Below are 25,367 nucleotides of genomic sequence, written 5' to 3' on the forward strand. Positions count from 1 at the left end.
ACGCCCCCTCAGAAAGTGGATGTGGCCTCGGCTCTCCAGCACGTTGATCTAATGTTTACATGTTGGCTGAATATACACGGCTGCTCACAGACCCGTGTTACTTCAACCCTCTGAATCTGATCCAGAATCTGATCCTGACGGAGAGGCGCCTGCAGCAGGACCTTTCTGAACCATTGGTCACAGATTTAGTGTTTCTTGTTGTTTTATTTGTCAGTATGTCGACGTGTGTCTTGGTACACAGCTACAGCTACGACATGTAGCTATGCTAACTAGCGCTAGCACTTATCCATGATAAATAAAAATCATCCACTAGATCTTCAAATCTGCAGATGTGGGGAGTAAAACCGACCTTTGTGTTTATTAAGACAGCCTACAACTAGCATGCCTCCCTCCTAAGCTCCTTGTTACCACACGTGTGCAGGGAATGAAAAACAGAGGAGGGGTTGAGTTGTATTTTATACAGTCTATGGGCTGAACAAGCTCCGAGCTCTGACTCCGTTACAGACCGGATATTGTTGTGACGTAACAAAAACACGGAAGTCTGAAACGGCTCGTTTCACACACATTTACAGAAAGGTGGAGAAATCAGAACAGGGGCAGAATGGATTTTTTTCATTCTCGGGGGGTTTGTAGACATGCCAGGGAAACATATTTCAGGTAGAGAACCATTAAAAAGTCCATTTTACATGATATGTCACCTTTAAATAGCAAACAGTAAATAAAACACAATTTAAAAAGTTTGAAGTGAATGGACAGAGGAGTTGTGGTCAGATGGAGTAAGCCCGTTTAAACAGATGGGTTTTGAGTTTGGATTTAAAATGTGGGAGTGAGTCAGTGTTGCGGAGGTCAGGTGGGAGAGAGTTCCAGAGCTGGGGAGCAGAGCGGCTGAAGTTAGATCAAATTTACTTTTTAAATTGCTGGACTCAACTAGAGTTTACAAAGGCACCAATTCTCTATTTCACAGCCCTGAGGTTTTTTTCTTAGACAACAAATAACAGACTTGGTGTTCGTTGTTAGTTAATCAAATGAAAAAACCTTGGCTGATGAATTTATCAGTAGAACACTGGCCAACTATCACTACACAGCCTTACATTTCTTGCCACAAAAACATCACTAGGTTTGCAAAAAAGTCTTTCATTGAAAAAAGGAAAACCTTCTGATCTTTTGTTCGACCTCCACATACTCAGAAGTGTTCCAAAATGCAGCGCCGGCTTTCTAACCAGGCTGTCATTACTTGTGCTTACCCTCTCTCCCGTCATGGCAAACGGGGCGTTGAACCACTGCTCGAAGGTGCTGCAGCTCTTGAAGATGGTGGGCAGCAGGAAGTTGAGCAGAGCCCACAGCTCAGGCAGTTTGTTCTGCAGCGGAGTCCCGGTGAGGAGGAGGCGGCGGGGTGCTACATAGTGGGTGTTCAACACCTGGGTCAGCTTACAGTGGTGGTTTTTCATGCGGTGACCCTCGTCCACAATCATGTACTTCCAACGAATCTGTGTGATGGAAGGAAGGAAGACTTTTTAAACTTTGGAGAAGAGAAAAACAGAGAGGACCGAGCACAGGTTTGCATTTGAAATATTGATCACAGAGGAGCTCAGGAACGAATGCAGAAGAGAAATTTAAATTTCCTACTGTGAGCACCTTCAGGGGGAACAACACGTCTGCATACAAACAAGAAGTTTCTTATTCCCTCCCTAATCTCATATGCTGATAACTCCTGTTTGTGCATGCGCTTTTGAAATGACATGACTAAATTAACATGAACCCCCTCATCAATAAAAGAGCAAACTTTCTCTTCCATGAATTATTCCAGACCAGTGCTGCAGACTGTTTATTGGATTTAGAGCAGCTTGAACAGAATTGATAAAACTTAGATATATAGGAAAACTTTACTGTGTAGTATCCAGATCAAGTGATACATTTAATGAACCAAATCAGATGCTGGATGCATCGATGCTGCAAGCCTCATGTTCCTTTACTATTCAACAATACAGCAGATACATACAAACTATTTCTCCTTCTGGGGTAAACACAACAGAGATTTAAGTCACTTCATTTTCATACACACACAGCAGACAGTGAACCTTATTGTTTATGTCTGGTGATTGTTCAAGGTGCATGAAATTAGCAAATAACTACATCTGATATAATCACACCTTCTTGTTCTGGGATTTTAATAAAAGTGCCTGATTTTTGTTGAAGTTTAAGGAGTTCAAATCAAAGTGTGTCCAAATAAAAAAAAGTCACATTTGAGCATAGACTGTATATTAAAGCTAGGGTTGGTAGTCTCGGTAAACCAGCATGAATTTGAATGTAGCTTTTCCTCATGACTCCGTCTAACCCCTCCCCTCCTCCCTCGGAGCTCCTCCAAAACGACGCCCCCCCCCCCCCGCTCACATGCACGAGCGCCGCTGATTCTCGACCATATGATGGTGACTGATTCAAAACCGGTCCTCACCAAAACATTATCATAGTGAAAGTTAAAAACACAAACAAACATGGCTGCTGTTGGTACTCACAACTGTCATATTAGCATTATCCAGTTGTACCGGTGACACGATATCAGGAGAAATGTTATAACACATATATAATACTGTAACAGCGCTACTGTTTGTTAAACGTGTTCAGTGTAGATGTTCTTAATTCCTACAGTGTTGACAGTCAGTGAAAGCTTCAGGAGAGGTGTAGAGTGTGTGAGCTGGAGAGAGGAGAGACAAGAGGAGAAGTTCTTCATTCATTCAAACATTGATTGTTGTTTTGTTGGTTGTCGTGATCACGGCCGACAGTGACCGGTTATTAAAACTCAACGTGTTCATGAATCGGCTCGTCATCCCTACAGTGTCCGGACGGACGCTACAATAAATATATATTTTCTGTAGGACTTACTGAACGTCATTAATTATTCTGCTTGTTAGTGAGAGCTTTTTAGACTCTGATCCGGACTACAGTCCTGAGCAAAGCACCTCATCAGGTCAGAGGGGACAGGCCCGAGGACGAGCGAGAGGGGCAGTAAATAGAGTCAGGGGAAGTAGAGGCAGGAGTCGGGGACTCGGAGGAGTGCACGCCGGGGAAATGTACGCGCAGGAGGAGGGCAGAACGGCTGGACGGGATTAGATTGGTTTCAAATTTGGGGAGCCAAAAAACGGTGATTGGTTGGTGTTTTCCCAGGTTTACTCTGGCTGTAGATAACAGGTTTTTTTCACTCTTTTTTAGGAACACATCACGTATTGATTGCCATCAGGACATAAAGATCATTTTAACCAGTATGACAAAAAGTATATCTAAATCTGATGACCAACCCCAGCTTTAATGACAAAAAAACCAATGCTGCCAAGTGCAAAAATCTAGGTTTCATCTTTGATGAGAACCTCAGCCTGAACCAGCTTGTCAACCTACTGATGCAGACTTAAACAGGTCTCTGACTCTCCAAAATTAGGTAATCTTTACCTAAAAGAGAACCTCCAGACGGTCATTCATGCTTCTATCTCCTCCCGTTTGGACGACTGTAACTCACTATATACATGTTTAAACATACAGAGTTACAGCTCGTCCAGAACGCAGCCCGACTCCTCACTAGAACCAAAAAGAGAGACCACATCAGTCCTGTTCTAGCTTCCCTTCATTTGCTTCAGATAGATTTTGACTTTTAAAGACACTCTGGACTTGCACCCCAGTACATTTCTGATCTCCTCACCCCATATGTGCCAGTTCGTGCCCTGAGGTCCTCAGCTGTCACACAGTCAAGGCTGAGGACCGAAGGTGACCAGGCCCTTTTCTGTCAGAGCTCCGACCCCCTGGAACAACCTCCCCGAAGAGATCAGATTGACTTTATCCTCTTTTAAAAACATACTTTTATAGATTTGCTTTTACATGAGATGTCACCGGAGTGTGTTTTATTTCAGATGTTGTATTATTTATCAGGCAGTATCACAGGCAGGTTTTTATTCTCTTTATTCTTATTATTCTTTTATATTTTTATATTTCATATTTCTGTTCTTTTAATTGTTTTAATCTTTTACATTTTGTTGTTTTTAGTATTCCAACACTGTTTTATCTTAACCTCTTGTCCTAACCTTTTTCATCTTCTTCTCTGTAATTTTGTTCTTGCTGTCACCTCCCTGCAGGGTATTGCATTTTTAATGATTTTTCATTGTCTTCCTCACATTCATCTTTAATTGTCTTTTAGTTTCTTTCCAATTTCAAAGCGCTTTGTAACCCTGTTTTGAAAAGTGCTGTATAAATAAAGACTATTATTATTTTTATTAGAATTATTATTATAGAGTGTGGGATGGATACACTACATGTATCTTCCTTATCTCTGATTAAACTTGACACATTATGCAGACCACCAAGATATCCTATAATAAAAGCAGGACAAAACTGAGGCTCAAGTTTTCGTTGTGCACTCAGAGCACTTCGCCCCTATCTAATAACTGATTCTTGATGAATATCAAAACACAGTCTTATAGCATCAAGAGAGCTCCAAACATCTGTCTTGTGCACACCTCCTCAAGTCTGTGTATGTATATGAATTAATTTTCTACCTGCTGCAGAGCCTCGTTAACAGGTCTCCCCAAAGAGTCAATAAATCAATGACAGCTCGTACAGAGTGCTGCTGCTGCTATGCTTAACTCTTGGCCTTAATATGATAAAAACAGATGAGTCACAGCAAACAGCCTCAATCTCTCTTACCTTGGCCAGTATGTGCTTGTCTTTGATGATGTATTCATAGGTGGTCAGCAAGACGTTGAACTTCCCGCTGCGGAGTTGGGGCACAAGCCCACGGCGCAGAGCGGGGGTGCCCTTTCATGGAGGAGGAGGAGGAGGCACAGAGGAAAGACAGCGTGAGGTCGTATGTAGACTAAATGAAATCAGAACATTTTACATGGGAGAAGAAGATTTCTCTCACCTTGTAAGCTATTTTCACCACAGAGGGGGCCCACTTGTCAAGCTCATAGGTCCAGTTGGATAAAGTCCTGGAAATAAAGAAATCGAAGACAATTACCCCGCATGTTGGAGGAGAGTAAAAGAAAGTGGTTTGAATCTGACGCAATTAGAGGATCGCTCGCAGAGACATGAAGAGGGGAGGCAGGAGCAGCTTGAGGTGTTACAAGGTTTCTGGATTAACATCAGAAGAAAAGAGAACCCGTGTGGTAGCTTTCCAAAGAGACAAACTGACTGCAGTTCAAAATGAGAAACAGCTTTGTTAAATCCGTCTCAGAGATCAGTCTCTTTGCCCATTAACCTTGATTTTGCAACGCACGACTCCGAGTGTAAGAGGGTAAGTGCAAGGCTTTCCTTCACGTTGTTTCACTTTGCATATTAAAAAGAAATTACACACAGAGCTCTTTTTAATGTGCTGTTTTGACTGCCAAAAACAATGCGCCCTTCATTAATGGTTTTAAAGGTGACATATCACACTTTTTTCAGCAATATATATTGGTCTAAGAGGTCCCCAAAACATGTCTTTAAAGTTTATGCTCAAAAAAACACTTTGAAATCAGATTTTGGTCTGCCTGAAAACCCCTCTTCTTCAGCCCTCCTCAGAACAGTCTGTTTTCTCTCTGACCACGCCCCCTCAGGAAGTGGATGTGCCCTCGACTGTCCAGCACGTTGATCTAATGTTTACATGTTGTCTGAATATACACGGCTGCTCACAGACCCGCGTTACTTCAACCCTCTGAATCTGATCCAGAATCTGATCCTGAAGGAGAGGCGCCTCTAGCAGGACCTTTCTGAAGGATTGGTCACAGATTTAGTGTTTCTTGTTGTTTTATTTGTCAGTATGTAGATGTGTGTCTTGGTACACAGCTATGAACATGTAGCTATGTGGCTATGCTAACTAGCACTAACACTTATCCATGATAAATAAAAATCATCCACTAGATCTTCAAATCTGCAGACGTGGGGAGTAAAACCGACCTCTACCAGAAAGGCAGCAGGACCTTTCTGAACCATTGGTCACAGATTCTGTGTTTCTTGTTGTTTTATTTGTCAGTATGTAGACGTGTGTCTTGGTACAAAGCTAAAGCTACAGCTACAGCTACGACCTTTTTATTTACAGTCTATGGCTACAACATGTAGCTATGTGGCTATGCTAACTAGCGCTAGCACTTATCCATGATAAATAAAAATCATCCACTAGATCTTCAAATCTGCAGACGTGTGGAGTAAAACCGACCTTCGTGTTTATTAAGACAGCCTACAACTAGCATGCCTCCCTCCTAAGCTCCTTACCACACATTTGTGCAGGTAATGAAAAACGGATTATCAGTATTATTAGTATTATTCAGTATTATTTTATACAGTCTATGGGCTGAACAAGCTCCGAGCTCTGACTCCGTGACAGACCGGATATTGTTGTGACGTAACAAAAACACTGAAGTCTGAAACGGCTCGTTTCAGCACACATTTACAGAAAGGTGGAGAAATCAAAACAGGGGCAGAATGGATTTTTTTCATTCTCTGGGGGTTTGTAGACATGCCAGGGAAACATATTTCAGGTAGAGAACCATTAAAAATTCAATTTTGCATGATATGTCACCTTTAAGTTCCAGCTTTAAAAATCAGACACTAAACAAATTAATGAGTGCAATATGACTTTGGCCGTTACATCACACAGTTTCTCTTGCAATCTAAACCTACTGAAGGTGAGTTTGTGAGCACTGAGGGGTGATTTCACTATTACATTTCAGGAAGGTGAAAAGGACCCAGGAGCATTCGTTGACTTTGATGTTTTCGGCTGGACTGAAACAACTGAACCTCCCGGAGAGGTTGTCTTCTGCTGCTTCAAAGCAAAGGTGTGAGTGGTTTGACTTTGAAGAATTCGGAGGGATTAAGGGTGGGACAGGACAGCAAGGGCGATCACACCTTTTCGTGAAGCTGAGTAAATAATTGAAGAGACTGCGATTTTCTTGAGACGTTTTGCCCAGATACTGCAAATGAACAGCAGCTTAAGTTTTTTGTGACCAATTATAGCATCACTTTTATAATTGTGAGAGAGCAAATATCCCACACTCAGATTCTACAGAGGAACAGAAAACAAGAGATGTGAAAATGGTAGTGCGAATGCAAGATGCAAGCTGAGGGTTCTTGGTTCTTTTACAAGAAGCTGCTGACAAAGAAAGTCCACGGGGCAGAGAGATGCAATGAAAGAGTGACAAAGTGAGGCGGATTAAGTTGGTTTGTGTGCAGTAAGAGATCAGAAGTGTGTGTGTGGAGGCATTTGGAGAGAAAAGCAAGCTTCGCAGATAAGTTTGGGAGTTAACATTAAATCAAGGTTGAGGATTAGATGGAATTAAAATGTTGATCTTAGAATTAATACAGTGGATAAAGGCTAATGTAAGGCTAACAGTTTCAATAGACTCATGCATCTGTCTTTCATTCTGTGGACACATTACTTTAGGGTATTAGGTTTGTTTGCTGAGCACAGACTGCCACTTAGCAGACGAGAAGTGAGAGCATATTGTGTGGACATAGTTATGGTGGTTATATTAACAGACAGCTGTGTTTAATCAGTCTGAATTGCAAGACCAGGAGAGAGTGAACTGATAGCTTCTTCCAAGCATGCACTACACTCTAGTTTTGGTGAATTATTTGTTTAGACTTCTGCATGAAGTCAGGTTGAGCCAACATGTGAACCGTAACTGGAATTTGAAATTCACCTAAACAGAACTTTGAATTTTGAGTCGTGTGGCTGCGTCCATCACAGATAATCTCAAGCTTTGAAGTGTACGCTTGCGGTAAGGTTGTTAAAATATCAGGACCTGAATGTCCAGGAATTAATGATAAAATGTCAGGAGTTCAAAGAAATGCAATATAAACATTAGGGGTGCAACAATACGTGTATCTGTATCGAACTGTTCGATACAGTGGTCACGGTTCGGTACGCCCTATGAACCGAACGATACGCAATTTTATATTCATTTTATCAACTTCTGACGAGGCGCTCTGTGCTGAAAGTTCAGCGGATCTGCGCTCGACTCCTCCGGGCTGCATTGTCGAGCGCAGGTCCACTGAACTGCGCGCTCCTCCCACATTCATTCAGTCCAAGCTAGTCACGTTTGTTTTAACTGTGCTTCATATGGAAATATATATTTCACCATATGACGTTCTGCTGGGTTCATATGTTCACGTATGTGTGTGAGCGCGCGCCCGAACGAGAGGGAAGCACGAGTGATCCGCTTTGGTTGCAGAGCAGAGTTGTTCCGTGGTCCTCTAGTGATGCTAGTCTGGATGATGTGTTTTTAAAGTTCGTATATGCATTACTTGTGGTTTTATACTGCATGCTCTGTAGACTTCAGCCTGATACCGGACAGTGTTTTCCTGCCGTTACATCGGGGGCGCACCCGTCGGGTCCCGCCCCCCCTTGGAAGTCAAAGCAGAAGTGATTTAATGTTCCCTCTCTCATAGATCAGGTCTACACCTTGTTCTTTTATGTAACAGACTAAATATCCTTATGTTATTTATCTTATTTACATGATGGGATGTCATTTCTGTCTCTACATGGTCACGCGTTCACAATTCTCCTCTGCTCTCTATCGCGCACGGCAGATGCGCACGCAGACAGACAGACGGACAGACAGACAGACAGAAAGACAGACAGACAGACAGACACACAGACAGACACACAGACAGACAGACAGACAGACAGTCACACAGACGGACAGACAGACAGACAGACAGACAGACAGACAGACAGACAGACAGACAGACAGAAAGACAGACAGACACACAGACACACAGACACACAGACACACAGACAGACAGAAAGACACACACACACACACTCACACACACACACACACACACACACACACACACACACACACACACACACACACACACGCAACCCCACCATGCACAGCAGAACATGTGTCAGGTATAGCTGCCCCTGATACATTTAATTTAATTTAAAAACTGCTTTTGAGCTGAAACAAATGTTGGAAATTTCAATAAACTACAAGTAAAAAAAAAAAGTCATGGAAATTTCTCTTTTTCTGTATCGAAAACGTATCGATCCGAACCGAACCGTGGATTTTGAGTATCGTTGCACCCCTAATAAACATACAAAGAATGAATAAACTCACACACAGCAAGAGTGTGTCGTCATTTTTACATCTATTTTACTTGTTTTTTGCATTTCTTCTGTTACTACATGATTAGTTTGTGACGGTTTCCAGTCTTTATCAACATAATTGGAGTCTAATAGCTTGTGTAAGTCATTATCCAATGTTTACTAAGTTAATCAAATATTTAAATATAAGAAAAAACTAATTACCTCTAAAGCTAACCTTCATACCAAAAGTGTATTTCCATGCATCACTGCTGCTAAAATACAGCCCTGCTGAGTCTGGTGTTATCTGAGTAATAACTCACTGCTGTTTCAGAGACGGTCTGTGTTTGCAGTCAATTTTGACTCATCACTCCCTGCAGGCATTTGAGTTTTTCACACCTGACACTTGAATGCAATTTGAGTTAAATTGCTTACCACTGGCATCAGTGTCTCAATCAGGGATGGGAATCGGGACTCCTCTGGTTTCTATTAGAGCTCCATATTGTGATTTGCACCAATAATGTGGGTGTGTTTTCATCTGAAATTATTTCCTGGGGTAATTTTAAACCGTGTACATCACTCCCTCGCTGGAGATATTTCACAATGTCATAACACGGTGTGATAAGAGCTGTGATAGATGCAAGCTGTAGAGGATACTGACGAGAGAGGAACGATGATGAGGAAGGGGCCGTTGATCCTCTTGTACTCCATCAGGTAGGTGATAAGGGCGATGGTTTGGATTGTTTTTCCGAGGCCCATTTCATCAGCCAGGATGCCGTTCAGATTGTTATTGTACAAGGACACCATCCACTCGAGGCCCTGGACCTGGATAACACAGAGGAATAAAAGCGAAACCTTAACAAATACTTGGATATTATTCATGGGGAGCGTCTCTTTGCATTTAAAAGCTATCATTCATTCTCCAGCACATAAAAGACAAAACACATGAATAAATCAAAACAGAGGGCACTTTGGGCTGCGCTCAAGGAAAACATCAGGGAGAATGAAAGTGTGCATCAAACTGCATGACACAGCTAATGAACGTTATGAGACGTTAATAAATTATTACCTTGTTTTGAACAGGGCACGGCAATCTGAAACTCTCCTGATGGTCGAGGTGTTTAACAACTCAATACAAAAACAAAACTCACATCCTGCTTGTTCTCTCTAAATATACCCTGTCACTCTTCGCCGTGACAGCCTTAAAGCTAAATGTCAACAGGGACGCAAATCACCATAATTCTGGTGAATGATTCAACTGCCAATCAATTCCTTTAAGAAGCGTTTGTTCCATCAGAAAATAATGAAAAGTGTCTGTTTGACGTCCTCAAACATCTTGTTAGTCTGACGAATGACTATCCCAGAATGCTGGCTTTATAACTTAAGACTTTTTTAACACTTTATCTGTCACAAAGAAGTTCTTCAAAGTTGGAATATAATCATGAAAGTGTTGCCTGAATTGTGGCGTGCTTGTTTTTCTTCTTCTTCTTGGTATAAGGTGATCAGAACACTCAGTGCTGTTTGTCTGAAGTTGGTCTTTCTCTCACTGAAACACAACCTCAAAAATCAAACACATTTATTGTCAACCAAGAAGACTGGTTGGAGTCAAAGCATAGACTGTATAGATAATGGATGTAGTATCCGTGATGTCACCTATCTGTTTCTGAAGCGCTGTTTTGAAGCCTTTTCACTAACAGCTACAGGGTGCCTGCCTGTCAATCAAGTCAGGCATGCCCTTATTTGGGCAAAACTCGCACGTTTATCTTTGAATATCGAAAAACTCACCCGCAGTACAGTGTGTGCCGATAGAGAAATTAGCTATTCAGACCTGTCCTGTGTTTTTGAACCAGGCTGTAAACATGTTGATTTCTGCTGTAAAGATTGTCTTCTTTGAATAGCTGTGTATGTGGTTTCCTGTGTTTCTGCAGCCAGCCTCTAGTGGACGCTCCATGAACTGCAGTTTTTAGCACTTCCGCATGGGCTTTATATTTTAAAACCAGAGGCTTGGTCCAAACACAAAGGCTGCTTTCACCATGTTAGAACAGAAAGTGACTTAATACCTGGACCTGAACTTTCCGTTAGGAACCTATAAGGTGAAATCAAATGTATTAAAAAAACCAACTCACAGCTCATGTTATTACCACATCATGATAATGCAAACTACAGCAAGAACTGAAGCCATTGGGGAAGTGTTAGAAACTGCAGTTCATCGAGTGTCCACTTGAGGCTGGCCAAGGAAGTACTGGAAAAAGGACGATCTTTACAGCAGAAATAAACATGTTTACAGCCTGGTTGAAAAACACAGGACAGGTCTGATTAGCTCATTTCTCTATCGGCACACACTGTACGGGGGGTGAATTTATTCATAACACAGCAGTTTAGAAGGTATTAAGATTATGAGTTTTCCTCCTGAAGTCAGCTGGGATTGGCTCCAGCCCCCCGTGACCCCAAAACATGGTACAAGGTCAAGATAATGGATGGATGGATGGATGGATGGATGGATGGATGGATGGATGGATGGATGGCTGGATGGATGGATGGCTGGATGGATGGATGGATGGATGGATGGATGGATGGATGGATGGATGGATGGATGGATGGATGGATGGATGGATGGATGGATGGATGGATGGATGGATGGATGGATGGATGGATGGAGTTTTCCATAACGAGAGGCATAGCTGACTTGATTGACAGGCAGGAACTCTGTAGCTGTTGGCTAGGAAGCTCAAAGCCCGCCTCTTTACCTCACACTAGCTCAACAGAAGTTTGGTTGAGTTCAACATTTCCAATATGGCTGCCGCCGCCGATTGGCCTCAAAACAGCGCTTCAGAAACAGATGGCTGACGTCACGGATACTACGTCCATTATTTATACAGTCTTCTATGGTCTCGTCCCTTACTCTCTACTCCCCGTGTTTTCTCTCTCTTCAGTGGTCCAATCTAATCAATGTCAAGGACAGGGTCATCTTTATCATCCCAAAGGGGTAACTTGTTGTCCAGCCAGCAGCACAAACAACATTTCACACCAAACAATAAAAACATCTCAGCATCACTCATTAAGTCACAAATGGCAACAGTGACTAATTGTTATTTTAATAGAGGCAAGAAGAAGAGCTTATTATGATTTTCACACTATCACTTCAAATTCAATTTTACATTTCTCCAGCAATTATTTCTGCTTTGCCAGACTTTCCCTGACTGTCAAGCTTGGAGGATAATCTATTATCCATAAAAGAACGTAGTCGTGAGACACAGTTAGAGGGAAGGGAGGAGGTGCTTTAAACTAATTAAAAGTAGACTTCTAAATATGTTTCTTCCTCCAGTCAGGATGTAAATAACACAAACCTTTACGTTCATCAAAAGAGGGAAATTGACTGCCTTTCAAATTGAGTTTTGCAAATGCCCTTTGATCTCATTGCCACTTTGGGACTTTATTTCCCAAGTGATCCAAGCGTGGAAGCAAAATAGCAAACTGTGTTAGTCGCCTGTGGCTGGAGGAAAACAATCAGCTGAAGACCGTGTGGAGAAACAGAGAAGGGCAGTAGGGCACAGACAGCAGGAAGGGATACTGCCAACCAATTACCAGCTGCATGTTATGCCTGACAGCAGAGGTAATGTCACTGAAAACAGTCTGGTTTATAAGGGGGAATAATAAGTAATATTAACTGGAAAAAGTCATGTATGGATGAAAAGATTTCTATTAAATCTGCGGGACAATTCAGCTTTATTTTTACACAGACGCTCTTGGCATGACAGACAATTGATCCAATTATTGTAAAGCTGAAATCTCTCCAGTTTCCTCCGGGAGCTGACACTATGTCTGGAATAAAACCAGGCGCGCCATAAATCAGGGGGGCGCTACGACTGCAGACAGATTGTTAGAACAAAACATGTCGGGAGCATCCAATCACCAGTTCTCTATCTCTTGTACTCTTCTATCTTTCACCGCCATCACCACTTAATGACAAGACTAAAGTGTCAGGCTGGAAATAATGTGGTAGCACTGTTACCAGCAGATATCTGTCTTTAAACTTCATTAAGTGATTGAGGGTGCCCAGCAGCAGGTATGATCAGTCACAGCCTCCATCCATGACCTCCAGGAGAGACAGATACTATTTCCTACTGCATAGAAATATCTAGACCCCATATGAGACATGACAAGGACCGTTTGTCACTGTTTCTGTTTCTGCAGCTCAGCGCAAAGTGTGTTAAGGTCCAGAGGAAAGGTTCGTTCAGAAAGGTCCTGCTGCAGGCGCCTCTCCGTCAGGATCAGATTCTGGATCAGATTCAGAGGGTTGAAGTAACACGGGTCTGTGAGCAGCCGTGTATATTCAGCCAACATGTAAACATTAGATCAACGTGCTGGAGAGCCGAGGCCACATCCACTTCCTGAGGGGGCGTGGTCAGAGAGAAAACAGAGTGTTCTGAGGAGGGCTGAAGAAGAGGGGTTTTCAGGCAGACCAAAATCTGATTTCAAAGTGTTTTTTTTAGCATAAACTATAAAGACATGTTTTGGGGACCTCTTAGACCAATATATATTGATGAAAAAAGCGTGATATGTCACCTTTAAGGTGGGGTCAGACTGAGTCTTACCCTGTCTTGAAGTTGGGTCTCTGTTCATAATTTGACATAGAGTGGTCTAGACCTCCTATGTTTGTAAAAGCGTCTTGAGATAATGTTTGTTGTGATTTGGCGCTATACAAATAAAGATTGATTGATTGATTGATATTTGTTGGAATTAGGGTTTATCGTTTTCATGTAATCCTATGTAATCTATTTGCATTTTGAAAACATGAGGATGTAATCTCCTCCTCATTGAAACCTGAATTTAAGGAAATATTCTTTCATTGGTACGTTTTATGAAATAACTGCAAATGACTGAAATCTTCAGTCTTTGTGTTTTTATGTAAATGCCGGCTGGTTCAAAGATGAAAAGCTGGAAGGACGGTTTCTGTTCCTTTCAGTATTTCAGTCACAGATTTTTCAGTTTTTATTTGTTATAATAATCATCTGTCAAATCATGGCGCCATGTATAAAACCATCCTTGATGATCACTTCGAGGAGAAACTATCACTCATTAAATGAGAGGAGGCTTTAAAGTGCTTTTTTGCATTCATGAGTCATTTCGGTGGGAAATTGATATGAAAATAATCACTCTTGGTTTCCTGTATCTAAAAAGTTGTTTGGCAAGGCATTCAATTTGAAGCTCATTGAAAACACACTGTCATAAAAATAACATATAATCAAAAATGAAAGAAACAAACATGAAAAGTTGTCAGTGAAGTCTGAAACATTAGTGTGAACGTGTACCTGGTAGTGTTTGAGCAAGCCGTTGATCAGCAGCGATGACTGCTTCTCCACTCGCTCCACGACAGCGTGGGCCACGCCGTAGTAAGAATGGGTCGAGGTGGTTTGCCCAGTGGGAACGCTGTACTCATCGTCCACGTCCTGCTTGGCCGACCTGAAAATGATGCAACAGCTGATCAGTGACTGAGCTGATCTCTTGAGGCTTTAGTGATCAGTTTAAAGGTTGAACAGGAGCTCAGCTGGAGTATAGAAAGAGTCTGAAATCAGGTTTAAGTTCCAACGAAGACCCTTTTTTTCTTTTTTACACTGCCTGTTCAAGGCCCGACTATCGGAGGCTAACAGAGGATGTGTTTGTAAAATCACACCAATGTTCTCCTGACATAGAAGATAGTCTGTTACAGCGCTGAGGGAGAATCTCAAGGTAAAAAGGGGTTACAAGTTCAAGTTTTACTGAATATCCTCCAACTGAAGCTCATGTTGGGCTCATTTCTGGTGTTATTTCACATTGTTATGGTATTTCAAATGGTTCACTTTCAACAGGCCAATGATTGGACCTCAAATTTAAGATCATATCTTGGTCTAAGTGAAGCGAATTCTGGACAAGAGAACTACAAGCCCAAAGATAGTGTGATAGTGAGAAAGAACACAGTACTCGATGATGTGCTTGGCTGGCACCCCGCTTCCACCATCTCTGCTGGGATCGATTATCTTCTTCTCCTCTGCCTCTGCCTTGGCAATCTCATCTTCCTCCTTTAAGGCAAAGATGATAAAAACATGAGTGAGAGCGTACTTCAAATTCCTAATAAAAGAAGAGACGAATCAGAGACGAAAAGCTCTGACGGGGATGAAATGAAAATTTCAGAAGCAGTGGTAACTGGAGTGAATACAGCTACAGCCCCCTGGTGGATTTTGGTGTGTGTGCACGTATGTGTGTTTGTATGTGTGTGTAGCTGTCCTGATGTGTGGCCTGAATCTCATTTAATAAGATTTGCATGGTTTGAAGAATTGCCGGGGAGAAAAGCCTCCTGTGTAGGAGTTCATTAATGAGAAAGTCACTGACCTCATCCTCGTACTCTGAGCCGCTCTCCTCGCTGTCTGACCGCGGGGCCACTTCATACCTGGTTATTAAGAGAGGAGGAAGAAAACAAAGGGGGGAACATTAACAGAAAATTCAAAGAAGAAGAAAAAAATACCTAGAATTAATTCATCAGCAGAGAAAAGACTCCCTGAGTTGAAATTTAACACATCAAGATGTAAATATTGGTGTGAATTTGCAGTGAAAGAGAGCATGAGATACTTTAGTATGCCCCATGTATGGAAAATGCTGTCTGTTAACAAAGGTTTAACTACACAGTCTTTGTCCAATATAAAAACAACCTTAAGTGTGTTTTTATTCAAAATAACCTTTTATATTAGAAGATATTTATGATATCTAAACACCAGGAGAGATAAAATCCATCCTACGTCCCTTTGACAAATATAATATGACAGACTTGATGCCCTATCTTCCCCTTTTTTTCTTTGTAATTTGTTTAGAATTGCTTTTATTTTTGAGTCTGTGCTCCTGAATTATTTTCCAATAATAAAATAAAATAACAAAGCATCAAGAAGACAGAGATAACAGTCCATCTGCAAATAACCCATAATAAAATAATTAAATGAATAAAAAACACAGGTAACAATGTTCTGAAAAAGATAAATGAGGACATTTTGTTCAGCATCAGGAGTAAAAGCAGAATGTAAGCGCAGCAGCTTTAGTTCTCTGTCTTCAGCTAAAGCCGTACTGTAGTTGCCTTATGTCTTCGTGTGTTTTGACTTTTATTCTGACATGTTTTCTTTTGTGTAAAATGAGATTTTTGTGAAGTTTTAGTTTCTAGATTCTTCTTTTCCTCAGGATGAGATCATTTGCATCATTTTATTTACATCTACATTAAAGAAATATCAAATTGTATTCTGTGTATCAGTTTAGTAGAGTATTGTTTTGAGTTCTGCTCTCCCCTTTAAGGTTCCTAAAGGCTGATTTATACTTCTGCGTCGCCCCTACGCAGCAGGGGCTGACGCGGACTTGCATTCACTGCACTGTGGGAAACACCATCACTCTGCCCGTTACCCTTAAGGCTGATTTATACTTCTGCGTTGAATCAACGGCGTACCCTACGCCGGGGGTCCGCGTAGCTCCCGTACCTACGCAGAGGCCTACGCATGTAGCTGACGTGCACCTCCTCCAAAATGTGACTACGTGTAGAGCCGACGCGGACCGCAAGCTCTGTGATTGGTCCGCTCGACGGCTTTGTATTTCCCGCATTCACAGCACTTCCGGGATCCCGGACATCGGCCACACATCGGCTGTGTATTTCATCTCCTCCTCTCTATTCTTCATGTAATCATGTCTGTATGATAAACAGCAACATGTATCAGCTGTAGATTAACAGAACACGCTCTGAAACTCTGTGGAAAAGTTAACAGAGATCGAACAGGACCGGAAGCAGGCGACCGGCTATCAGAGAGACCACACTGCCCTCTAGTGTTTCGGAGGAGAATTGCTGCGCGACACAGACACATCGACGCACAAGTATGTGGGGCTCATGTCCGCGTCAGCCCCTGCTGCGTAGGGGAGACGCAGAAGTATAAATCAGCCTTTACTTGTGCGTCGGTGTGTCCGTGTCGCGCAGCAATTCTCCACCGAAACACTAGAGGGCAGTGCGGGCTCTCTGATAGCCGGTCGCCTGCTTCCTGCCCCGCTACGATCTCTGTTTACTTTTCCACAGCGATTCAGAGCGTGTTATGTTAATCTACAGCTGATAGCTGATACATGTTGCTGTTTATCATACAGACATGATTACATGAAGAATAGAGAGGAGGAGATGAAATACACAGTCGATGTGCGGCTGATGTCCAGGATCCCGGGAAGTGTTGTAAATGCAGGAAATACAAAGCCGCCGAGCGGACCAATCACAGGGCTTGAGGTCCATGTCGGCTCTACGGGGAGTTACATTTTGGAGGAGGTGCACGTCAGCTACGTGCGTAGGCCTCAGCGTAGGTACGGGAGCTACGCGGACCCCCGGCGTAGGGTACGCCGTTGATTCAACGCAGAAGTATAAATCAGCCTTAAGGGTAACGGGCAGAGTGATGGTGTTTCCCACAGTGCAGTGAATGCATCACGGTTAATCAGTGTTCAGTTGTCCTACGGTCGCGGTGGACATTAAACGTGTTAGAAATGAACAGCAGAAGTTGTCTCTGTGCTCTTCCTATATCCTGAAAGTTTATTTAATGAAGTGTATTAAGTTACTGATTAATGCAGAGTTCACACAGTGTCAGACTAACGAGACTGCTTTGAGCTGGTAGGTTTTGAGTTTTCTTCAGTGTCGTTCCTCAGCTGTGCTTACATTCCGCTCCAAACTCTCTCAATGCAGTCTTCTTCTTCTGTCAAATGCTGGGTGGCTCATTAGTGCCCCTCCCTTTCCAGTGGGTCGGGTGTAATTACAGGTTTATTTATATCAAATTTGTATCGAACATTTGTCATATTTATATTGAGAAAAATTATATCGCAATGATTATCGCTGTCGAATTATCGCCCATACCTCTGTGAACTTCTCCACATCAACACACCCAGCCGCACCCTCAGGTCTTCTTCTTCCATTCACCTTACTACACCTAATGGATCCGGAGCCTTCAGCCGCTCTGCCCCCCGCCTCTGGAACTCCCTCCCATGAAACATCCGTAAAATCGACTCTCTTTCCATTTTCAAATCCCATCTAAAAGCACATCTTTTGAAACTGGCATATTCACTCTGATTACACCTCTTCACTGCACTGTACCTCATCCTGTTCATTTTGTTTATTTATTTATTATTTTCCCTGCATCATGTCTTGTTGATTTTATCAGACTCATTTTGATATTGTTCTTTTTTTAAACTCTGCCCTGTACAGGAATCTTGAGTGCTCTGAAAGGCGCCTTTAAATAAAATGTATTATTATTATAACCAATGTTGTTATTTGTATTTACACTCCCATTCTGTCTCTTAATGATCATTTAATTCTCAATTTCTCTATTGTGGCACCTCCACAAAAAGAGCTTCTTATTTGCTTGATAAGGATAAATAACAGACACTAAGGACAGTCCCTTTTAACACTTTGGGTCCACACAAATGTCAGAGGTCGACAGTTCTATGCAGAGGTTTGCCTTCTTACCCTGGATTCATCTCTAGCCAGGCCTCCAGCTGACTGGATTTGGGAGCTTCCGTTCCCTGCAGGACTTTCCCCGTCTCCGTCTGAATCACTTTGACTGGCAGCTCGCTCATTTGGCTGCTTTCATCCATGGGCTGCAGGGCAAACACAGCAAACAAGGAGAGATGTGTGGATAGATAAAACTGAGCTTACATTGTTACAGTTAACACATATGCATGAACTATAATAACATTTTATTGTGTAGCATTTTAATCCTTCCTCTGACCTACAAAGCTCTTAATGGTCAGACACCTTTGTATCTTAAAGAGCTCATAGTGCCCTATTACCCCTGTAGAACGCTACGCTCCCAACATGCAGGCCTTCTCATCATACCTAGAGTCTCTCAAAGTAGTAATGCTGAGTCAGCATTTCAAACTTATCTTTTTTTTAACATTGAAACAGATGGGGCGGAATCTTCAAATCCACTTCAACTTCTTCAACTTCTATAGCTCATGGCTTCAGCATACTTTCACTTATAGACTCCATTCACACTTTAAACTGTTCCCAAGACGTTCAGCTGTCTACACTTGTTTCACTTTTTTGATACCTTTCACAGTTTGACAGATTTCACTGTTCAAAAATTCAGCAGATTTCAGCTCTTCCCTCACTTTAACATTGGTGTGTGTGGGGTGGAACACTGGTGAGCAGAGTGAGAGGTTCAAATCTTAGAGTGGGCAGGCTGGGAAAACAATGGGACATGTCCTCTGGAAAAATTGCCATAAAATCCACAAATTTCACTCCACACACACAAATAACACACCAAAACGTTCCCTGTCTTCTCCTGCTTCTGTCAAAGAGGTAACCAAAGCAAAAGATTTTACCGTTGAGCCAGCAGGTCAGCAACTGTCAGAGAAAGTCTCTCTGCTCGGCCATCTGCCATAATGTTAAACATTTCCGGAGGGCAGCAAAAGTTTCACCTTACTTAACTCGCGGCCCTGACTAAAATTTTGACTGTAGAGACATGAAAAACACATCAGTGTGTTCATCAGAGTCTTGTGATGCTCACGATTTGATCCTTTTTCTGATAACTATTTCTCTTATCGCACAGTGAGGGTATATGTAGACCCTAATTTCCCCATGCATCCCATTCTTAATCAACTGTCACACAGCAGTTACACAGCTGGTCCTATCACCATGGAAACAGTTAATGACAGTAAGAGACACAGGTAATTCAGATGACCTCATCAGTGCTGACTGACACACAGACACAGACACAAACCACTTCTAATTTTCCACTCCTTCCACTTCTTCAACTTCTTCAACTTCTACGTTTTCCACTCCTTCTACGTTTTCCACTCCTTCTACTTTTTCCACTCCTTCTACTTTTTCCGCTTCTTCTTCAACTACTTCTACTACTCTTCCACATGTTCAGCTGTGTTTCACAGGTTTCAGCCTTCAGCTTCAGCATTTCAACGCATTTGCTTTCAGGAAATGCAACCTTCCTAGTTATATTTATAATCCATATTTAAAAAATTTTTTCAAATGTTGGAATTGCACTGAATTCCTTTAAGTTGACAGTCAGGTATTGATTACATGCAGATACAGTATATCACACTAAATAGTTAGACATTATGATCTTTCGAACCTTTGCTTGAGAAACTTTACCAAACTGGACCTCTTGCAATCTTAGTTGAATACCCCTGCCGTAGAGGATGCTATTGCAGTAATTGAGTCTGGAGGTGATTAAGGCGTGGATCAGGGTTTTGGCGGTGGATCAGAGGGAGTGAGATGGATGGAGACGGACAATATTTTTCAGGTGGAAGAAGGCGGATTGGTGATGTGATTGATGTGATGTTCCAGAGTGAGATGGGAGCCGGGATTTACCGAGGTTGTGAACATGTCAGGACGGAATGAGGGAAGCATTGTCGATGGTCTTATAGTCACAAAGTAGCAGCGAGAATTTTCTATTTATGTTACTAAATGCTGGTTGTTTCAAATCTGATCATAGTTCTTAAATAAAACTTCAACAATAAAAAATCAGCAGGCTGTTTCGCTGTAAATATAATCATTACTTTATGATAATATCATCAAATGAAACAGCTCAATATCATGTTGATGAAGCCCTGATTGATGGGTGATTGTAGAGAAGTATGGACACACATTTCTGCAGATTTCTATCTTTTCAGTTGCATAATTCAAAAATACTTTCAATCAGTGTAGATTTTTCTCTCACCCAGGGAGAAGTCTGCAGCTGACAGGATAATTGCCGTGTATTTCATTTGATGTTCCAAATATTATTTTTTGTCATCTCTGCTGGAGGAGCACATTTGGGGGACTGAGGGACTGAGGTAAAATGCAGTTTTGGTCTCACAGCGGCAGAGCAATAATTATCATCATCACAACATTCACTGGGTGATTAGATATCCTCAAATGACGAAGAGCAATTAAAGCCTGATATCCATTCGTGTAAAGTTACAAATGTGACGCTGCGTTAACCATCGGGCACTCAGGGACCGCGGTAACAAGCTGTGAGCCCAACATGTCATCACCTTTTGAGATGAGCGATCCCTTTGGCAAACAGATTCTACAATTATGGAGCAAAACAGTAATTAATTTGGATTCATGTTCCTGATGAGTGTAGTGTGTTCCGGCAGCTCCTGAGGTAAACAGGTTTCTCTATAGATGGGTTCAATAACTCGCTCCCTCTCTAGATCATTTGGTGAGTTGATAATGTGCAGCGGTTATCATTTGTTTTTGAAAACTATGTTACGAGGACAGTGAGAGTACAGAGCTGTACTATTGAGGTCATCGTACGCCGGTGATATAAATTGAATCATCTTAAATAATGTACATTTTCTTTTACAAACCAGAGCACTCTTTGAACTCCTCAGCTTTTCATCTGAGACTCTCAACCAATGAAATTCTGTTTGACTACAATTCTTTTCATAAAGTACATTTCAGAAGACAGCCCTACAAGATTTTGAACAATAGTCTCAACACGATACATCAGCTGTTCATTACAATTTCATTAAAGGGATTCTATAACAGAATTAAGAATGAGCATGAAATATGAAGCTGACACAAATAAATGTTATATTAGTATTATATTGAGCATGTAGCCTCTTTTTAATACTATAGGAGAATATTTGTATTTATTTTGACAATAATTTGAATTTCCAAGTGCTTCCCATGACTGGAAAATTGGTCGCCATTGTTCCATGTTCTCATTTTCCAGGGCTCATGGGACCTTTGTTTCAGAGATTACTGCAAAAATGCCTCAGTGTCTGCCATCTGTTGCCTCTTATAATTATAAACAAAACCTAAAGGCTTCTGATGATTTTATTTAGGACCTATTCACATTGACATAACCACATCATTATTATTTTATTTATTTAACTTTCTTTAATTATTATCATATTATGTTATTCATTATTTTTACAGTGTATTCTAACTATTTCTACTCTTTTTTCTAGTTATCATTTGGAAAATTATTTTGATTTATTAATTTAATTTATTTTGATTTTAATTGTACTTATTTATTCAATTTGTATGTAATTATGTATACATTTTTAATTACATTTTTTTTTTAAACTTTTTACATTTTTGGACTATGGACTTTCTTTGTAACTATTAGTTTTCTATAATTCCAATTATATTTTATAAAATGATTTTGATGTATTAATTTAATTTATTTTGATCTTAATTGTACTTATTTATTCAATTTGTATGTATTTATGTAAACATTTTTGATATTTTATTTTAAACTTTTTACATTTTTGGACTATGGACTTTCTTTGTAACTATTATTTTTCTATAATTCCAATTATCTTTTATAAAATTATTTTGATTTATTAATTTAATTTATTTTGATTTTAATTGTACTTATTTATTCAATTTGTATGTATTTATGTAAACATTTTTAATTACATTTTTTTTTAACTTTTTACATTTTTGGACTATGGACTTTCTTTGTAACTATTATTTTTCTATAATTCCAATTATATTTTATAAAATTATTTTGATGTATTAATTTAATTTATTTTGATTTTAATTGTACTTATTTATTCAATTTGTATGTATTTATGTAAACATTTTTAATTACATTTTTTTTTTTACTTTTTAAATTTTTGGACTATGGACTCTCTTTGTTACTATTATTTTTCTATAATTCCAATTATCTTTTATAAAATTATTTTGCTTTATTAATTTAATTTTAATTTTACTAATCTATTCATTTTCATGTATTTTATTTAATAATTTCTGATTATATATATATTTTTTACTTTTCTCTGTTGGTTAATGGATTTTCTTTTTTTTTTTGGTTATTTTAAATGAAATATTTCTGCATGAGATCTGCCTCTGAGTCTAATGGCTGCCTGTTGTTTTATGTCCTTTTGGCTGAGTCTAATACTAATAAGTTCAAAAAAGAAAGAGCCGTCAGAAATAGGAAAAATTCACTGTAACACCATCCACAGTGTAACGACAGGCTAGCAGTACAGAGCATGAAGCAGAGCATCTCTGCTCAGTGTCAACAGTGTCATCGCTCCTCTTATATTAAATTTAGAGACTTCAACCTGCTGCGTTCACACGTCAGCTCATGTACATTAAACTAGGGGGGCAGGAGGAGAAAGTCCAGATACAGTCGGGGTAAACAGATTCAGCTGTTTGCATTATACATGCAGCCTTCAAACACAATGTCAGGAAACTTTCAGGAGTATAGTGCATGTACACAAAGAGTTAGGGACTGCTGTTATAATATAGTAAGTTGAGTCAAAAGGCCAACAAAAGGTGTGTTAAGGTGAGAATCTTTCTGAAATCTCCCATCAAGTTTTATTTTCAAACTCTACTTTTAAATATTTAATTCAGGGTCTGTTCACCTTGAATAATGATCAAAGTGGGGAAACTTCCACATAGGATCAGAGGTGTCACTTCACTCACTCAACAAGTCAAGAACTGTGTGTGTTGCCCTTGGGGTCGGTTCTGCTTTGACAAATAAAACAACACAAAGAAAAAGAGAACAGCAAACACTGAAGCTCACCTCTCCATCAGGTCCAATGGCACTGGTTCCCTCTCCATCTCCATCCACCTTCTAGACATCAAACACAGAGACACACGTAACCATTAAGCACGCATTACATCGTCGTTATTAGAGCTGTTGATATTTTCAAAATGAAGGTAACACCAGCACCTCTCGGTGATGGAGGCTCTGTAATAGTTTTGGTTGCTTCCAATAATTTCCTCCATTATCTGCTCAGAGGCAAAGTCAGCTCTCCAACAGAAAATTAGGGCTGGTGTGAGGTGCTTTGTGTTTACCTTCATGTTGCACCTGGGATTATCATTCTCTTTATATGGTGCTTTTTCAAGAATCATCACAACACATGTTCAACCGAGGTAGCACATAATGCATCACAGAGAGAGCTGAAATCAGTGTCAGGGATCTCTGCTGAGAGCCTGCATGTGCTGGTTCACTGATTAGTTCTGCGCCACTGACAGGAGGTGTGGAATTAGATGTGTAGGTGTTGTGTACTCTCAGCGAGAGATTGGTCGGTGATGTTCCATAATTCCAGCCATATAGAACATCTGTCGGACATCCGCTATGAAAGCCCGATCTGCTTAATGTTACAATGTCATTTTTACAATGTTACAATGTCATTTAGCAGACGCTTTTATCCAAAGTGATTTGGTCGATAAGCTTGGACCAGCTTTTGTCATGCTGCTATAGGCCTAGACTGCCGGGGGAACTGACGCACTGACACAATGGGATCCTAGCTCACCCCCTTCTAGTCTAGACCTCCTATGTTTGTAAAAGCGTCTTGAGATAACGTTTGTTGTGATTTGGAGCTATACAAATAAAGATTGATTGATTGATTGATTGTAAACTTGTCAAAGTAAGAGTTGTGGCCACACAAATTTTCACGCATCCGTCATCAGTGGAGAAGTGTTTTCCTGATGTTTTTGGGAATTCAGGTCTGACTGTTTTCTTCGTGCCGCCGTCAATCAGTAAATGTGACGTGTAGCGTTTGGGTGACACTCAAAAAACCTGCTGCTTACGGCACAGTCGTGAACGAATGCTTGTATGTAAAAATGTAGACTCTGAATTAGAGCTGGGCGATTAACCGAATTAATTCGATTAATTCGATTTTATTTTTTCAATCAATATGAAAAAAATTAAATCTCAACATCGAGTTTAATGTCTCCCTGGCTCTCTACTGTTTTGACCTGGTCCACGTAATACACACAGTCACCACACCAGGAGGACTGGCGCTGTATCATAAACAGACTGCGGTCAACATTCGTTTGCGCATGACTGATAGACGATTAAGAGAAACACACAAACTCAGGATATACATGGGGGATGTTAGCTTGGTCTCTACCTGCAGCAGGTGTGCTTTATGAACCAGCTCTCCTCACCTCCATGCATCTGTCTCATCTTCATTGAGGATTTTTACCCCCCCTGGTGTGCGTTAGTGACAAAGACACAACCGGGGGACGTCTGTTTAATATTTGATGTTTGACGTTGTTGCCATGGTTACCGTAAAAAGCTCTGTGTCTCCAGCTCGATTTAATCCAGTTTGGTGAAACATCAGACACAGTTAGTAAGTTTGGATCAACTCCTTGTCATCAAAGATGAAGATGCATTTCAGAGTGCCGTGAACTGACGGTCTGTCCAGTGTGCCTGTCACTGCAGGTGCATCAAAATATCTTCATAGTGGTCACATCAAGAATGTTTCCTTTTGACTTTTTAGCAGTTAGAGGCTAAATCATTAAATTTAAGATATTACACAAAAGTGTTAAAAGAGTGAAATATATACACCAGCTATGGACCTGTCCTAAACTTCACTC

General features: G+C 40.8%; 1 protein-coding gene across 3 annotated transcripts in view; it reads right to left on the bottom strand.

Annotated features, from left to right (window-relative positions):
* The window catches only part of smarca2 (SWI/SNF related, matrix associated, actin dependent regulator of chromatin, subfamily a, member 2), a 188,152-nt gene that overhangs the window by 41,993 nt on the left and 120,792 nt on the right, over positions 1-25,367 (bottom strand). For all 3 annotated transcript variants that reach the window (XM_034692458.1, XM_034692461.1, XM_034692460.1), the window contains 9 exons: positions 23,563-23,613; positions 18,549-18,679; positions 15,419-15,476; positions 15,011-15,108; positions 14,362-14,512; positions 9,711-9,874; positions 4,904-4,970; positions 4,687-4,797; positions 1,245-1,487 (listed from right to left, as the gene is read on the bottom strand). In XM_034692458.1, coding sequence (XP_034548349.1) covers positions 1,245-1,487; positions 4,687-4,797; positions 4,904-4,970; positions 9,711-9,874; positions 14,362-14,512; positions 15,011-15,108; positions 15,419-15,476; positions 18,549-18,679; positions 23,563-23,613 — 1,074 coding nt within the window. The remainder of the gene's footprint in view (positions 1-1,244; positions 1,488-4,686; positions 4,798-4,903; positions 4,971-9,710; positions 9,875-14,361; positions 14,513-15,010; positions 15,109-15,418; positions 15,477-18,548; positions 18,680-23,562; positions 23,614-25,367) is intronic.

The sequence above is a fragment of the Notolabrus celidotus genome, chromosome 9 (genome assembly GCF_009762535.1).
Source record: "Notolabrus celidotus isolate fNotCel1 chromosome 9, fNotCel1.pri, whole genome shotgun sequence".
NCBI lineage: Eukaryota > Metazoa > Chordata > Actinopteri > Labriformes > Labridae > Notolabrus > Notolabrus celidotus.